Source organism: Paecilomyces variotii (genome assembly GCF_004022145.1).
Source record: "Paecilomyces variotii strain CBS 101075 chromosome Unknown C8Q69scaffold_13, whole genome shotgun sequence".
Classification (NCBI taxonomy): domain Eukaryota; kingdom Fungi; phylum Ascomycota; class Eurotiomycetes; order Eurotiales; family Thermoascaceae; genus Paecilomyces; species Paecilomyces variotii.
In genome coordinates, this window is record NW_021167152.1 from 476,773 (window position 1) to 490,946 (window position 14,174).

The window sequence follows — 14,174 nt, forward strand, 5'->3', positions numbered from 1 at the left end:
TTTCCAGGGTTTTCTCGCTTCGTCGACGTCATGGTGATGCCTGGAAATGAAGATTCAATGAGAGTCCTGATATAAGAGTAATATACGTAAAGATACTGTTGCCTGTAGAAGAAAAGTGATGAAAGAAGACTGCAGAAGAGTTCTCATGGGAATAATGGCTTGGTGGAAGCGGACAGCAGTAGATTCACTTTGTTTCTTCCGGACCGGCCCTGTGAATGATAACGCCTTCCTATATTGATAACAAAACTTATAGACGAGTCATTCAACCCCCACCAAGGGCACTGGGGATGCCATCAGAAATCATGAAACAATCCGAATAGAATCGTTCGAGTCATGATGACCGTAACTAGACATTCAGTATTCATGACCCACAAAACCTATTGTGAACAGTGAATTAATCGCAGAATCCCAAGGCCAAGTCCAACAGCCCGTGGACAAGAGCAATCAGCAACGATGCATCACCAAGACGATAGACATACTTAACGCGCGAGGTCCGGCGGCGGCTGGTCGTGACTTCGCGTACGCCCAAAGGAGCCGCGCGGGAAACGGCAACCCGCGCTAGCGCCAACTCGGCTAGATTAGCGATCCCACCCTAAAGCCCACACAGCCCTTTTCGTCGCGAATTCACAACTCCAACCGACCAGACCATCTTCAATTTCAGGTACGAGCACTTCAATTCTTCTCCAACCTCGTCGGCGGTTGACGTTCGATACTAACCACCAGGACACCATATAGACAGCCGCCATGGGTCGCGTGATCCGCAACCAGAGGAAGGGTCGTGGATCCATTTTCAGTGAGTTCGACCGCAGCAGCAATCTCGAAAATTGATCCCAGATCGAGGAATACTGATGAATCTGCTTTTCAGCGGCCCACACCCGTCTCAACAAGGCGCCAGCTCAGTTCCGTACCCTCGACTACGCTGAGCGACATGGATACATTCGCGGCATCGTGAGAGAGATCATCCACGACCCCGGCCGTGGTGCTCCTCTCGCCAAGGTCTCCTTCCGCAGCCCTTACAAGTACAAGGATGTCACCGAGACTTTCATCGCCAACGAGGGCATGTACACCGGTCAGTTCGTCTACGCCGGAAAGAACGCCGCTCTCACCGTCGGCAACATCCTGCCCCTGGGCTCCGTTCCTGAGGGTACCGTCGTCACCAACGTCGAGGAGAAGGTCGGTGACCGAGGTGCTCTCGGCCGTACCTCTGGTAACTACGTTACCGTCATTGGTCACAACCCTGAGGATGGCAAGACCCGTGTCAAGCTTCCTTCTGGTGCCAAGAAGGTCATCAAGAGCGATGCTCGTGGTATGATCGGTATCGTTGCTGGTGGTGGTCGTACCGACAAGCCTCTGCTGAGTACGTTTTTCTCCCTATGTTATAAGGAAAAATGGCAGTGGGATTGGGACTAATATCCGTTGACAGAGGCCTCTCGTGCCAAGCACAAGTTCGCTGTCAAGCGCAACAGCTGGCCCAAGACTCGTGGTGTTGCCATGAACCCCGTCGATCACGTAAGTTTCCTCGATTCCCTTTCAGGCAGGCTATGGGTATCTAACCACCTTTTCTTTTACAGCCTCACGGTGGTGGTAACCACCAGCACATTGGTAAGGCCTCGACCATCTCCCGCTACGCCGCCCACGGTCAAAAGGCCGGTCTTATCGCTGCCCGGAGAACCGGTCTGCTCCGTGGTACCCAGAAGACCAAGGATTAAACCTGATATGGTGTGGAGTTTGTTTTGTGACGGGTTGAAAATGCTCTTCTGCTACGAAGCATATGTACTTAGGCGACTGTGGACAGCTACCCACGCGTCCTTAGTGAGCAATCAAATATGTGGCTAAAAATTTTTCATCAATGTCAATGATAAAGTCGGTTATTCGTCACGAATTCGTTTCACCAAGGTATTGATCCCATTCTTCTCTGGATCGGCTGGATCGGTCTCGTCGATTCCTCTTTGTTCTGATTCTCGCCAACGACTCGGTCGAGGCCTCCTTCACGCAGAACGTGGCACGCTGTTAGTCACAATGCATCTCTTGATGCTTACGACTTATCCGGGGCACCGTTATTGGTAATGTAGCAGCGATTATAGACGCAATGGGTAGTGGAACTTCCTGCTTGTGTTCCATATCCTGCTAGAGTTGGTCAATGTAAAACGGCTGTAAATCCCTGGCATATTGTACCTGTCGCAACATCCCTCTGGACCTAATTGATCCAGTTAGCGAATGAGCTTGATTTCCTCGTGAGGGGATTTAGGATTTTGATATACATGTTCAATCGGTGATTCCTTCCATCCAACGAGATAATCAATTGGAACAATGGGCGACAGACTTATCCCTTCGCTAGCGCTCGGCGATATATTAAAGACAATAGCCAGCAGATTCCTCTGATTGGTTATTTTTGAACCCATGTCAGCTGAGTCCTCGTTCTACTCGGGGGACCGAGACGATAGCCCTGGAGACGATCTATGGCTCTGAATAGTGGTTAGCGCAGAATTGCTGAGCAACTCAGCAATCACGAAGCTTTGGGAAGAAAGGCTGATAGACTATAGTACTGTCCAATATGTTCAATCGATTACAAATGTGCGGAGTGACATTGCTTTGGTGGTAGAAATCATAGACACGCGAGCTACTGCGGTTACTATCGCGTAATGCAGGTTAGGGGTTGACCAACTAGCATTTTGTCTTTCTTGGTGGTCGAATCTCCATTGCTTGTTTTGTCGAATCCTGAATTGTACAGTCTGATTCGAACCATCTTGAATTGCTCGCTTGCTTCTAGTTCGGGTTGAACATATATTTATCTCTATAGCATACAAAGAGTCTGCTTATTTAGTAGGCTCTACCCTATGATTATAATATCAAGAAACCTGCTGGAAACGGACAATTGACAGATCACCTAGACGTACGCTTTGTGAGCAGACATGTTTGATGTTCTATTTATCAATTGTCAAATTCTTGCCCTTGCGAAAGGGCTCATGTCCGGGAACATTCACGTGCTAGACTTGGTTGGGATCAATGTTTGTTGTTGGATATAATGTTCTTTCTCTTCTGCTGGATATTGTTTTCTGTATTGCTTGCATGGTTGTTATTGGCATTACTTAGGTCAATCTTTCCCTCACATTTGAATATATATATGTATATAGTGCATGTGCTGGTATAGCGTCATCGCGCGATAACGATCAGAGTTCCATCATCCCACCAAGTCTAATCAACAAAACAAGTAGAAATCACTAGATCAAGATGATAATACCTGCACGAAGGAAAGCGACCTTGCCATTGAGTGCCACTGATCCATGCGTTCAACGCTCAATCGATCTTGCCGCCAAAGTGACCAATCAGAGTTCTCAAATGGGGATTAGCGCTACGGAGGCGTCGTGCAGGAATCATGTATCGCGAGACGTCTGTTATCTCTTCTTGCCAGCGGTTGATATCTCTTTTCTCGATTATTCGATTCAAGAAAAGAAGGATTATCTGAACATGATTCACAATGAAGACCGCAGGTGTTGAAAAGGCACCTCTTCCACGGCTGCCCCGCCTATCTGCCCATTCACCATCCACAGCCTCAGCGCGCTGGCAGGCTATTGTCAATCGAGACAGCACCGTGCACACCTTTGTCTACGGCGTTCGCACGACTCGTATCTACTGTCGACCATCCTGTCCTGCACGGCTGGCCCGTCGAGCCAACGTCGAGTTCTACGATTCTCCCATACAGGCTGAGGCGGCTGGCTACAGACCGTGTAAACGGTGCTGTCCGCAACTCCATGTGCGCGTTGACCCACACATTATGTCTGTGCAGAAGGCGTGTGAGACGATTTCCTCCACGTGCGACTCAGGGGAGAAGCTGACGCTCTGCAAACTGGCAGCGGAGGCTAAGCTTTCTCCTAGTCACTTTCACCGCGTGTTCAAGAAGTATGTTGGCGTCACTCCTGGTCAGTACGCGATGAATATCCACAAAAGATATACTCGAGTCGAGAAGGAGCCGCCAGGGACTGAAATGATGAGTAATGACCACGGCAGGGTTCGTCCATTAGAGAATAATGGCGAAGGGATTGATCTTGTTCATAACGTGGGCCACGGGACGGATGTGACCCTCGATAATGAGATAGATTGGAACATGTTTGACTTTGATTCCATCATGAGTGCGGAGGACTCCAGATTAGGATGGGACTTCCTAAACGGTCTGTGGCCGCCTGTCATAGACATTCCTGAGACAACCCAGATGATCGTTGGAACGGGCAGCAACTGTCCTGCCGCGGAATCTGTCAGCCATTCCGGTGATGCTGTTAGTGCGGTAGGATCACGGCAGGAGCTAGATATATTCGAGTTTTTAGAAGACTCGATGTATCAGACATGATTTGCGCACGATCTATCTAGATACTCCGTACGTTGCTGGACCTTCAATTTCCCCGAGATGACACAAGGGATTCTCGACGATCGGCCAGATCTCCCACCGGCCTGCGTAATCCCTGTCGCAGTCGAGTTCATCCTGTTGAGAAGGGACCCGGACCTCTGGATACTAATACATATTATTCCTCTACAGAGTAATATCGATTATGTTCGAAAACAATAGTTAAGCTGGTCTATATACGGTATTTGTGCGACTTAACGAGGACCATGCGGTGTGTGTTCGTGTGCATATGGTACGGATAGCCACCACCCTAGGCCTAGAGTATCTGGATTCTGGACCCGATCTTACCCTTCATCATGGCCTAGTAGGCCTGCTCACATACGGAGTAGATTTCTCCTTAGACTAATCCACTGCTCGATCTGCACCTGGGGGGCTGTGCATGCATGGATGGCCTCCGCAGTGTATCAGTGGGAGTTCTGAACTTCTGCGAGACCCAGACGTTCTAAAATCGGCCGGTTCTGAAGGTTCTACGGCACCAACAACAGCCTTAGGTTTTCGATAAGATGTTAGCGCCCGTTGGCTCTAAATTCCCACGCACACATGCTGTTTCAGAAGGCGCCGAGTCGAGTCTCACAAAGTTGAATGGAGTTAAAACTTCAGAAGTTCAGGGCCCTCTGGAGTTTGGATAACCATTCAACTAGCACCATTAGCGGTTTCTGTAAATAGCTGGCGATCCGTGGTAAGAGAGAGAGACCTCCAGAGGCTTCTTGGGGGGAACATTGGAGCCAGGGTCCACCGACGGCCCATGAACGCGTGTCAACGTCTTTCTTTTGCCCGGTTGGGATCATTCTGGTGGCGGTTGATTAAATGATGATTAGAGTCTGCGACGGTTGGCTAACATCCTCTGTCGGGTTTCAGGTACAGGCGCTATCTATCCTCATCTTCGTCACCCCACCTCCATCGAACGAGCTGCTCAGCAATGCCAGCACGCGCCCTCTTTCTCCAGCTCTTCCGACAGGGAGTAAAAACCCCACGGCCATCCGCTTGGCAGGGAAGAAGGGGGATTCCTGCTGGCAGGAAAGATCGCTCTGTGTCCCGTGTGGCGCACCTCCCCAAGCGTCGTATCCTTCCAGGCCCGGGTGCACATCATGATCGCGACAGCTCCTGATTGGGGATGTCGTCTTGTCTCGGTTGCGTGCCATTCCTCGAAGTCAAAGCCAAATCCCCAAGGGAACCACAGCCACTTATTAAACCTGCGGATACTCCCTCTGAATGCTAGCGTAGTCTTTTGTCGCGAGCTATTGTCGCTCTCTCAGTCTCTTGGATCCCATAAATATTTTTTGTTGATGGTAATGAGATTGTTTAGACTCTCATTGTCCCATCACTAAGACATTCCTCACTCATCCATCCAACCAACCAATACCGCTCGTTTGCGCTGCTTGAAGCAGCCATACTGCCAGATCTCGCAACCACGCGACACCTGGTCTTCCCTAAAGCCAACTGGACAGATTGAAGCAGTATTATTATTATTATTTTCACTTGGCCTGAACAAGTGTATTCTCGACAGACGTTTCGCATCGCTTGATTCTACGATTGCCCATTGCGACTGCGTTCCTCATCAGTGCCGCTAGAGGGCGATTCCATAACACCAGCCATACACAATGATTGTCAACAAGAAGTTGGACCGCTTCAAGCAATGGGCGGGCGAGAAGATGGGCGGAGAGGCTAAGACCAACCTCTCGGATGATTTCAAAGCTCTCGAGACAGAAATGGCTGTGAGACAAGAAGGTATGAGGGCGCATATTGAATACGCCTGGGGGTCTACAGCGCTGACACTCAGAAAAGGATTGGAGCGCATGCACAAGGCCATGACCGTCTATATCAAAGCTATCTCGAAACGAAGCGAAGGCGATGACAAGGAGAGAAACTTGCCTATCGGATATATGGGTGGCAGTATGGTCGCCCATGGAGGCGACTTTGACATGTACTCGGAGTTTGGACAGTGCTTGAGCTGTAAGAATCTTAACGACTCACCATAAGCTCCCTTCTCATGAACCCGTGATTCTGACAAAGTTCTTATCTAGTGTTCGGACGGACACAGGAACGGATAGCCCGTATCGAGGAGAGCTACATTGCGCAGGCCACATCCACCTGGCTGGAGTCGTTGGAACGGTCACTGACACAGATGAAAGAGTACCATGTATGTGACGTCGATGAAGTTTGATTACTCTGGGTCTGGGGACTGACAGATTCGGGAAATACAGAATGCTCGTAAGAAGCTTGACACACGGCGACTGGCGTACGACGCCTCCCTCGCGAAGATGCAGAAGGCGAAGAAAGAGGACTTCCGCGTCGAGGAAGAACTGCGTACACAGAAGGTTAAATATGAAGAAGCCAGCGATGATGTCTATCGCAGAATGCTGGACATCAAAGAATCCGAGCCCGAGAGCGTGGCAGACCTCACCGCATTCATGGATGCTGAGCTGGAGTACCATGAGCGGTGTCGCGAAGCGCTCCTGCAACTGCGGAACGATTGGCCGGCTAGGTAAGTGCAGTTTTATCTCTACAAGGCGTTCTATAATAATGCTGACTTCCAAATAGTCAACAAGGTCGAGCACCAAACCCCGGAGGCCGTCGCCCTGGACGCCCGCGCGCGAATACAGCGCATTCGTACCAGGAAAGGTATGAACCGGTGGAAGAGGAACCTGTGCTCCAGACACACCGTCCGTCTCTCAGATCGATGGGAACGCCATCTTCCAACAGCGTGATGGAATCGCCCAATGACTCTTACTCGACCGACTACGCATACCAGAGGCCTGTTTACTCTTCCACGCCTTCTTTCGAAGGGCCCACACAGCTGCAGGGAGATCAGTCGCCTGCTCGGATGTCCCGGGTAATCAACGACAACACAGCCATCCGCTCAACCCGCTCCTCGCTGCGCCCCGTTAGCAAGGTCTATGTTGATCCCTACGCGGATTCGGCAGACGAGGCTGGCTCGTACAGTACCACGAGCCCTCTGTCTACCTCCCCAGCCGCATCACATGGAAGCGTCATGTCTCGCAATCCCAGCTCTACGACGTTGAACGGCGCTGGCATCATTAAGAAGGGACCACCTCCACCGCCGCCTTCCCGTGCAAAGAAGCCTCCGCCACCACCGCCACCCATGAAGAGAAACCTTGTTGGTGCTGGCGCCTACTAGTTTGGATAACTCATCGGATGGAAATAATGCGTGGAGTTTGGGAGTTCATAGATACACGATGGTGGATTCTATTTAGGGTCTTGGTAATTTTCTTCGTCTTTCCTCCGCTCATCAGCTCTCCTGTTCGTGGTGAAGAATAGTGATATTGACCTCTGAGGAGGTGTCAAACCCACAGGGCAATAATGTCTTTTGTGTGGACTGCTGTAAATCTCTTTTCTGCTGGAGGGGTAGGATCAGTAATTAGATATTTATAGGAACAGGATTAAAAAGGGCCGTGAGCCGATTTGCGAACCAAGGATAGTAATAATTGGTATTCCTAAGCATTTTAACAATGACTCAACTCACTCGAGTCGGGGGATATTGCATATTGCACAAACACCTTCATCTGAGGACTTTTTTTTTTTTTTGAACGAGCTAGTGGACAGAGTAGGGGCCACTTTTCGCGGGTAATATTAACCTGCAATAACTGCTGCAACACTCGTTCTATCAACCATGAACCGTTCTGACGTGGAGGAATGTCCTAGTCGACTCCCCAGAGACGCTACCCGAAGGACCCGCGTGGGCGATCGAAGATCGAGACTATCGGCCCAAATGCAGAGCCCCAGACCGCCTGGAGCATAACCCGTGACGGCGACAAGTCGCTAGGAGAAAGGATAAACAAACGTCGAGTCCTCAGCGTCCGGCTTGCGTCAAAGCTCACGCTCACATCGACCTCACACCCTGTAGAATCCAGATAGACTGTAGAAATCCCCAGTGGGATCGACTCTGCCCGGCCAAGCCCAATGCGGCGACAGGCAGCTGAGTCAGCAGGCTGCTCACGTGCCTAGTGCGAAATCTTCTTTCAACGTCTCGCCGCCTGCCTCCTCTCGTTCACAGGCACAGGCTGAGCACAGCCAAGTTCATCCGACCAGGACGGAACTTGTCGCGACGGCCACCCCCCCCCTCCATCCCCAGTTCATCCGTCCAAGGCTTCAACGCGCTTCCCCAACGCGACCCTTCATTGTAGGGCGCATTTGGTCCCTGCCATTGCGCCTCTCCTCTCCTTGGCCGCTCCTCCCCTTCCTTCCCGGGCGCCGTGAGTTCCTCTGCCGACCGGGCAACAACGAGACTCCATCCGCCAAGCATCCAGATATCAACCTCTGCTTGTCGCATTCATCGTCAAACGGAGCCCGCCGCCCCGCCATAGCAACAAAGCCACGCGTAACATCGCTGGACAGGCGCGACTTGTCCTCCGCTGCCGCTGACGGTCCTTTCCACGCGTTTTCCTTCACCTGGCGCGGTCACTCTTGCCGCTGCTTCTTCGACAGTACAGGCGTCCGCCTGCTCATGACTGACGGCCAGACGCGCTAGACCATGGCTTCTATCCAGTCAGTGCCCAATATGGGCGCTGGTAACATGAGTTTGCCCCCGAACCTGACCCAGCAACACGTCCAGGAGGTCTATCAGGTGAGTCTTCTCTCTGTTTCCCGGCCACCAGGACCGCGCTTCTTGCCCTCAGAAGATGTCGCAACAGGCGCTTTTCCCATCTGAAAAGAACACACCATACCAACACTCAGCGGGCCACTTTCAACAACAATGAGATCATTGAGACCACCTCCCATGGATCGCGCTAACCTCACTGCAGAAATTTCGGCAGATGCAAGAACAGGGTGTCCGCCATGATGACCCCGAGTACCTGAAGGCTCACAATCTCCTCACTGCTGTGCAACGCCAGACGGTTTACAACAAGCAGAGACAGTTCGCGCAGCAGCAACTTCAGGCGCAGCAACGTCAGCAGCACCTGCAGCAGGTGAACGGTGCTGGCCAGGACGGTACCCCCAACGGCGTTCATGGTGAGTTTTATCGGTTCTTCCAAGGACGTCTCCCATATTATTGTTACTAACTCGTCGCGCTCCATTTAGCCCGCAATGGATCCGTTGCTTCGTCTACTGGCGGACAAGAGTCGAATGCTACCGCTGCAGGTGGCCAGTCTCAACCCTCAGGGCAGACTGCCGCTTCCGCGCAGAAGGGTGCTCCAGCTGCGAATGGAAGCTTCTCCCCGGACCAGCTGGCTAGACTCCGAAACCAGATTGTTGCATTCAAGATGCTGACGAAGAACGTTGCCATCCCGCCGTCTCTCCAACAGCAGCTCTTTGCCTCCAAGAAACGTCAGCCTTCCACTCCCGCTGATAATCTAGCTGCCGCAGAATCTGTGCTGGAGAATGCCTCCCGCGGTCGCAGTGAACAGGCTGCTGATAGCGCAGAGAAGGTCGAGCAGCCGAAGAGCTGGTACGAGAGCTTTGAGTCTCCCTACGAACTTTTTCCGAGCTCGATCAACTATGCGGATCACTCCATTCGTACCAATCGACCATACATCCCTAGCTTGATGCCCATGGGCATCGACCTCGAGCAGGTACGAGAAGACAGGGAAATGGCTCTATATAACAGGATCACTGCTCGCAAGGCCGAGCTGGCCCAGCTGCCAGCTAACTTAGGAGTTTGGGATGCGAGCAAGAGTGAGACTCCTACCGGAGATGATTCTCTCAAGTTGAAGGCCTTGATTGAGTACAAGATGCTCAATCTGCTCCCCAAGCAAAGAGCCTTCCGTAAGCAGATCCAGAATGAGATGTTCCATTTCGACAATCTTGGCATGACCGCGAACCGCTCCAGCCACCGCCGCATGAAGAAGCAGTCTCTGCGGGAGGCAAGAATTACCGAGAAGCTCGAGAAGCAACAGCGGGACGCTCGCGAGACGCGCGAGAAGAAGAAGCAGTACGATCAATTGCAAGCTATCGTGAACCACAGCCACGAGGTGCAAAATGCAGCCAACCAGCAGCGCGCCCGCATGCAGAAGCTCGGACGCATGATGCTTCAGCACCACCAGCACATGGAGCGTGAGGAGCAGAAGCGTGTGGAGCGTACTGCCAAGCAACGTCTTCAGGCGCTGAAGGCCAACGACGAGGAGACTTATATGAAGCTGCTGGGCCAGGCCAAGGACTCCCGTATCTCACACTTGCTCAAGCAGACCGATGGTTTCCTCAAGCAGCTCGCCGCTTCCGTCAGGGAGCAGCAGCGCAGCGTGGCCGAGCGGTTCGGCGAAGAAGACCAGTTCTACGAAGAAGAAGGCGAAGACGAAACTGATGAAGAAGAGGGTGGCAAGAAGATCGATTACTACGCTGTTGCTCACCGCATCAAAGAAGAAGTCACGGTGCAGCCTTCTATCTTGGTTGGTGGTACGCTCAAGGAGTACCAGCTCAAGGGTCTGCAGTGGATGATCTCTCTTTACAACAACAACCTCAACGGTATTCTGGCAGATGAAATGGGTCTTGGAAAAACCATCCAAACGATCAGTTTGATCACTTACCTTATCGAATTCAAGAAGCAGAACGGTCCATTTTTGGTTATTGTACCTCTCAGTACGCTCACCAACTGGAATTTGGAGTTCGAGAAGTGGGCCCCATCTGTGGCGAGGATCGTATATAAGGGACCTCCCAATACACGAAAGCAGCAACAGCAGGCCATTCGCTGGGGCAACTTTCAGGTGCTTCTGACCACTTATGAATACATCATCAAGGACAGACCTGTTCTGAGCAAGGTGAAATGGAACCATATGATCGTCGATGAAGGACATCGTATGAAGAACGCCCAATCCAAGCTCAGCAGCACCTTGACTCAATATTACACCAGCCGCTATCGGTTGATCTTGACCGGAACTCCTCTGCAGAACAACCTGCCTGAACTCTGGGCCCTGTTGAACTTCGTCCTGCCGAACATCTTCAAGTCCGTGAAGTCGTTTGACGAGTGGTTCAATACTCCATTCGCCAACACCGGAGGCCAAGATCGGATGGAACTTAGCGAAGAAGAGCAGCTGCTGGTCATCCGGCGTCTGCACAAGGTTCTTCGGCCATTCTTGCTGAGACGTCTCAAGAAGGATGTCGAGAAAGATCTGCCGGACAAGCAGGAGCGTGTCATCAAATGCCGTTTCTCTGCCTTGCAGGCCAAGTTGTACAAGCAGCTTGTCACCCACAACAAGATGGTTGTCAGCGATGGCAAGGGAGGAAAGACCGGTATGCGTGGTCTCAGCAACATGCTGATGCAGCTTCGAAAGCTCTGCAACCATCCCTTCGTGTTCGAGCCCGTTGAAGATCAGATGAACCCTGGTCGTGGTACCAATGATCTGCTGTGGCGAACGGCAGGAAAGTTTGAGCTTCTCGACAGGATCCTTCCCAAGTTCCGGGCTTCGGGGCATCGTGTGTTGATGTTCTTCCAGATGACGCAGATTATGAATATCATGGAAGATTTCCTCAGACTCCGTGGCATGAAGTATTTGCGTCTTGATGGTTCTACAAAGTCGGACGATCGGTCAGACTTGCTGAAGATCTTCAACGCACCGAACTCCGACTACTTCTGTTTCCTTCTTTCTACTCGTGCCGGAGGTTTGGGTCTTAATCTGCAGACTGCAGACACTGTCATTATTTATGACTCGGACTGGAACCCTCACCAGGATCTGCAGGCCCAGGACCGTGCGCATCGTATCGGTCAGAAGAATGAAGTGCGCATTCTCCGTCTGATCAGTTCTAACTCTGTTGAGGAGAAGATCCTGGAGCGTGCCCAGTTCAAGCTCGACATGGACGGTAAGGTCATCCAGGCAGGAAAGTTCGACAACAAATCGACCAACGAAGAGCGTGATGCTCTTCTGCGAACTCTCCTGGAGAGTGCCGAGGCAGCCGATCAGCTCGGCGAGCAGGACGAAATGGATGATGATGATCTCAACGAGATCATGGCTCGCTCCGAAGATGAGCTGGCGCTGTTCCAGCGCATCGACCAGGAGCGACTCAAGAACGATCAGTATGGGCCTGGTCGTCCCCTTCCCCGTCTGATGGGCGAGTCCGAGTTGCCGGACATTTATCTGACGGAAGAAGCGCCGGTTACAGACGAGGTGCCAGTCGATGAATTGGCCGGACGCGGTGCCCGTGAGCGCAAGGTCACTAAATATGACGATGGCCTCACTGAGGAGCAGTGGCTGATGGCGGTTGATGCTGATGATGACACGATCGAGGATGCTATCGCCAGGAAAGAGGCTAAGATCGAGCGCCGTCGCAACAACAAAGAAAAGCGGGCGCGCAAGAATCAAGGCATCGTCGAGTCATCTCCTGAGCCCTCTCGTGAAAGCTCAGAAACTCCTCAGCCCAAGAGGCGTCGCAAGGGGCCCGCGCCTAAACGCAAGGCAGAATCTGAGCTGGTCGAAGAGACGCCGCCTACCAAGCGCAAGAGGGGCAAACCGGGCAAGGTTGTCGAGACCCTCAGTCCGGCTGACCGCGCGACATTGCAGAAGATCCTCACCGCTGTCTACCAGGTGTTGATGGATCTCGAAGAGGAGCTTGCTCCTGACTCGTCTGACAGCGAGGATGAGACGGTTACCCGCGCTATCATTGAGCCGTTCATGAAGCCTCCGCCCAAGTCACAATACCCTGATTATTACATGATCATCCAGAACCCGATCGCCATGGATATGATCAAGAAGAAGATCAATCGCGAGGAGTACCAGAGTCTGAAAGAGTTCCGCGATGACATCCACCTTCTCTGTCAGAATGCGCGGACCTATAACGAGGATGGCAGCATTCTGTTCCAGGACGCCAACAAGATTGAAGTAAGTCTTTTCTATGAGTCTTCAATGAGCCTTTTGCTAATGGATGTTACAGTCTACTGCTATCAGTGAAATCAAGAAACAACTGGAAAACTACCCTGATTTTGCCAACCCTGATGAGGCTGACGCTGCGGATGGCCAGTCTACTGCTGTCTCCGGTGCCGGGACACCGTCGGGCCAGCCCAAGTTGAAACTCACATTCAACACCGGGAACCGAGACAGTGCCAATGAAACAAATAGCGGTGCTGTGAGTGACGAAGAATGAAGTGACTGGGCACTCAATCATCGGCAACGCGGGTCTTCGGTGACCTTCTCTGCGAACGCATAGTCGAGGCTATCGGTTTCTCTCTCTGGGAGGGAGTTGGTGGAGTATCGCGCGTGCAGTCTCGTTGCTGAACTTTTCTTTTTTGCGGTTCTGACATTCAGGAAGGCGTTATGTGACAACGAAACAGGCGATAGGATGACGGTTGGTGGCTACGGTGCAATACGCAATCAATCAATTTGAGATTGGGAAGTTAATTTTCTCTTCACTTCTACTGTTAGCCATTACTAGATCAGAGGATACTCATTTATTCCCGTTCTGCTTGGTTTGCACCATTTGTTTCGACGTATATGATGGCTTGTGTACGATTCAGTGTAGTTTATGGACCTATCTATTCTTGATCTTCTACCTTTTCCGCTAACTTCCGCATCATATCTAAATCTTAATTTATTCTTGTATCGCGTCTTTATGAGCCTAAGTGGACAGAGAATGGTAAACTGTGAGCGAGTAAGTTAGTTACAGGCTTACAGCACAAAAATAGGACAGCGGGAGAGCACGGGCCGCGTGGTAACGTCATGACCACACGTGACCGGACACACCGTCATCCGCTAAGTTAGCTCTTCCCCAAAAGAAGGGCCAGCGTTTCCTTTCGACTCTCAAGCTCTCTCTCTTCATTAAACATTTTCCTGTCTCTGTTGGAGTCCGCACCGCCACAATTCCTATTTCCAGCATCCCTGCAGCAACTGGA

General features: G+C 51.6%; 4 protein-coding genes across 4 annotated transcripts; all 4 read left to right on the plus strand.

Moving 5' to 3' along the window:
* Window positions 1–744: 744 nt before the first annotated feature.
* C8Q69DRAFT_447623 (putative 60S ribosomal protein L2) lies at window positions 745–1,709 on the plus strand (the record flags this gene model as incomplete). The annotated part of the gene is made up of 4 exons (XM_028629223.1): window positions 745–793; window positions 866–1,357; window positions 1,424–1,509; window positions 1,572–1,709. The coding sequence occupies 4 exons, from the start codon at window positions 745–747 to the stop codon at window positions 1,707–1,709; spliced, it is 765 nt and encodes a 254-aa protein (XP_028482076.1).
* Window positions 1,710–3,478: 1,769 nt separating this feature from the next.
* On the plus strand, window positions 3,479–4,345 carry C8Q69DRAFT_488507 (putative DNA repair and transcription factor Ada; the record flags this gene model as incomplete). Its single annotated transcript, XM_028632053.1, has 2 exons — window positions 3,479–4,169; window positions 4,287–4,345. The coding sequence occupies 2 exons, from the start codon at window positions 3,479–3,481 to the stop codon at window positions 4,343–4,345; spliced, it is 750 nt and encodes a 249-aa protein (XP_028482077.1).
* Window positions 4,346–5,771: 1,426 nt separating this feature from the next.
* Window positions 5,772–7,973, plus strand: C8Q69DRAFT_97618 (BAR domain protein). Its single transcript, XM_028634239.1, has 5 exons — window positions 5,772–6,127; window positions 6,185–6,352; window positions 6,424–6,539; window positions 6,604–6,884; window positions 6,941–7,973. The coding sequence occupies exons 1-5, from the start codon at window positions 6,001–6,003 to the stop codon at window positions 7,536–7,538; spliced, it is 1,290 nt and encodes a 429-aa protein (XP_028482078.1). The 5' UTR covers window positions 5,772–6,000; the 3' UTR covers window positions 7,539–7,973.
* A 1,097-nt stretch (window positions 7,974–9,070) lies between these two features.
* Window positions 9,071–13,896, plus strand: C8Q69DRAFT_479144 (putative RSC complex subunit). The gene is made up of 3 exons (XM_028631425.1): window positions 9,071–9,370; window positions 9,440–13,167; window positions 13,220–13,896. The coding sequence occupies exons 1-3, from the start codon at window positions 9,175–9,177 to the stop codon at window positions 13,427–13,429; spliced, it is 4,134 nt and encodes a 1,377-aa protein (XP_028482079.1). The 5' UTR covers window positions 9,071–9,174; the 3' UTR covers window positions 13,430–13,896.
* The last annotated feature ends 278 nt before the right edge of the window (window positions 13,897–14,174 follow it).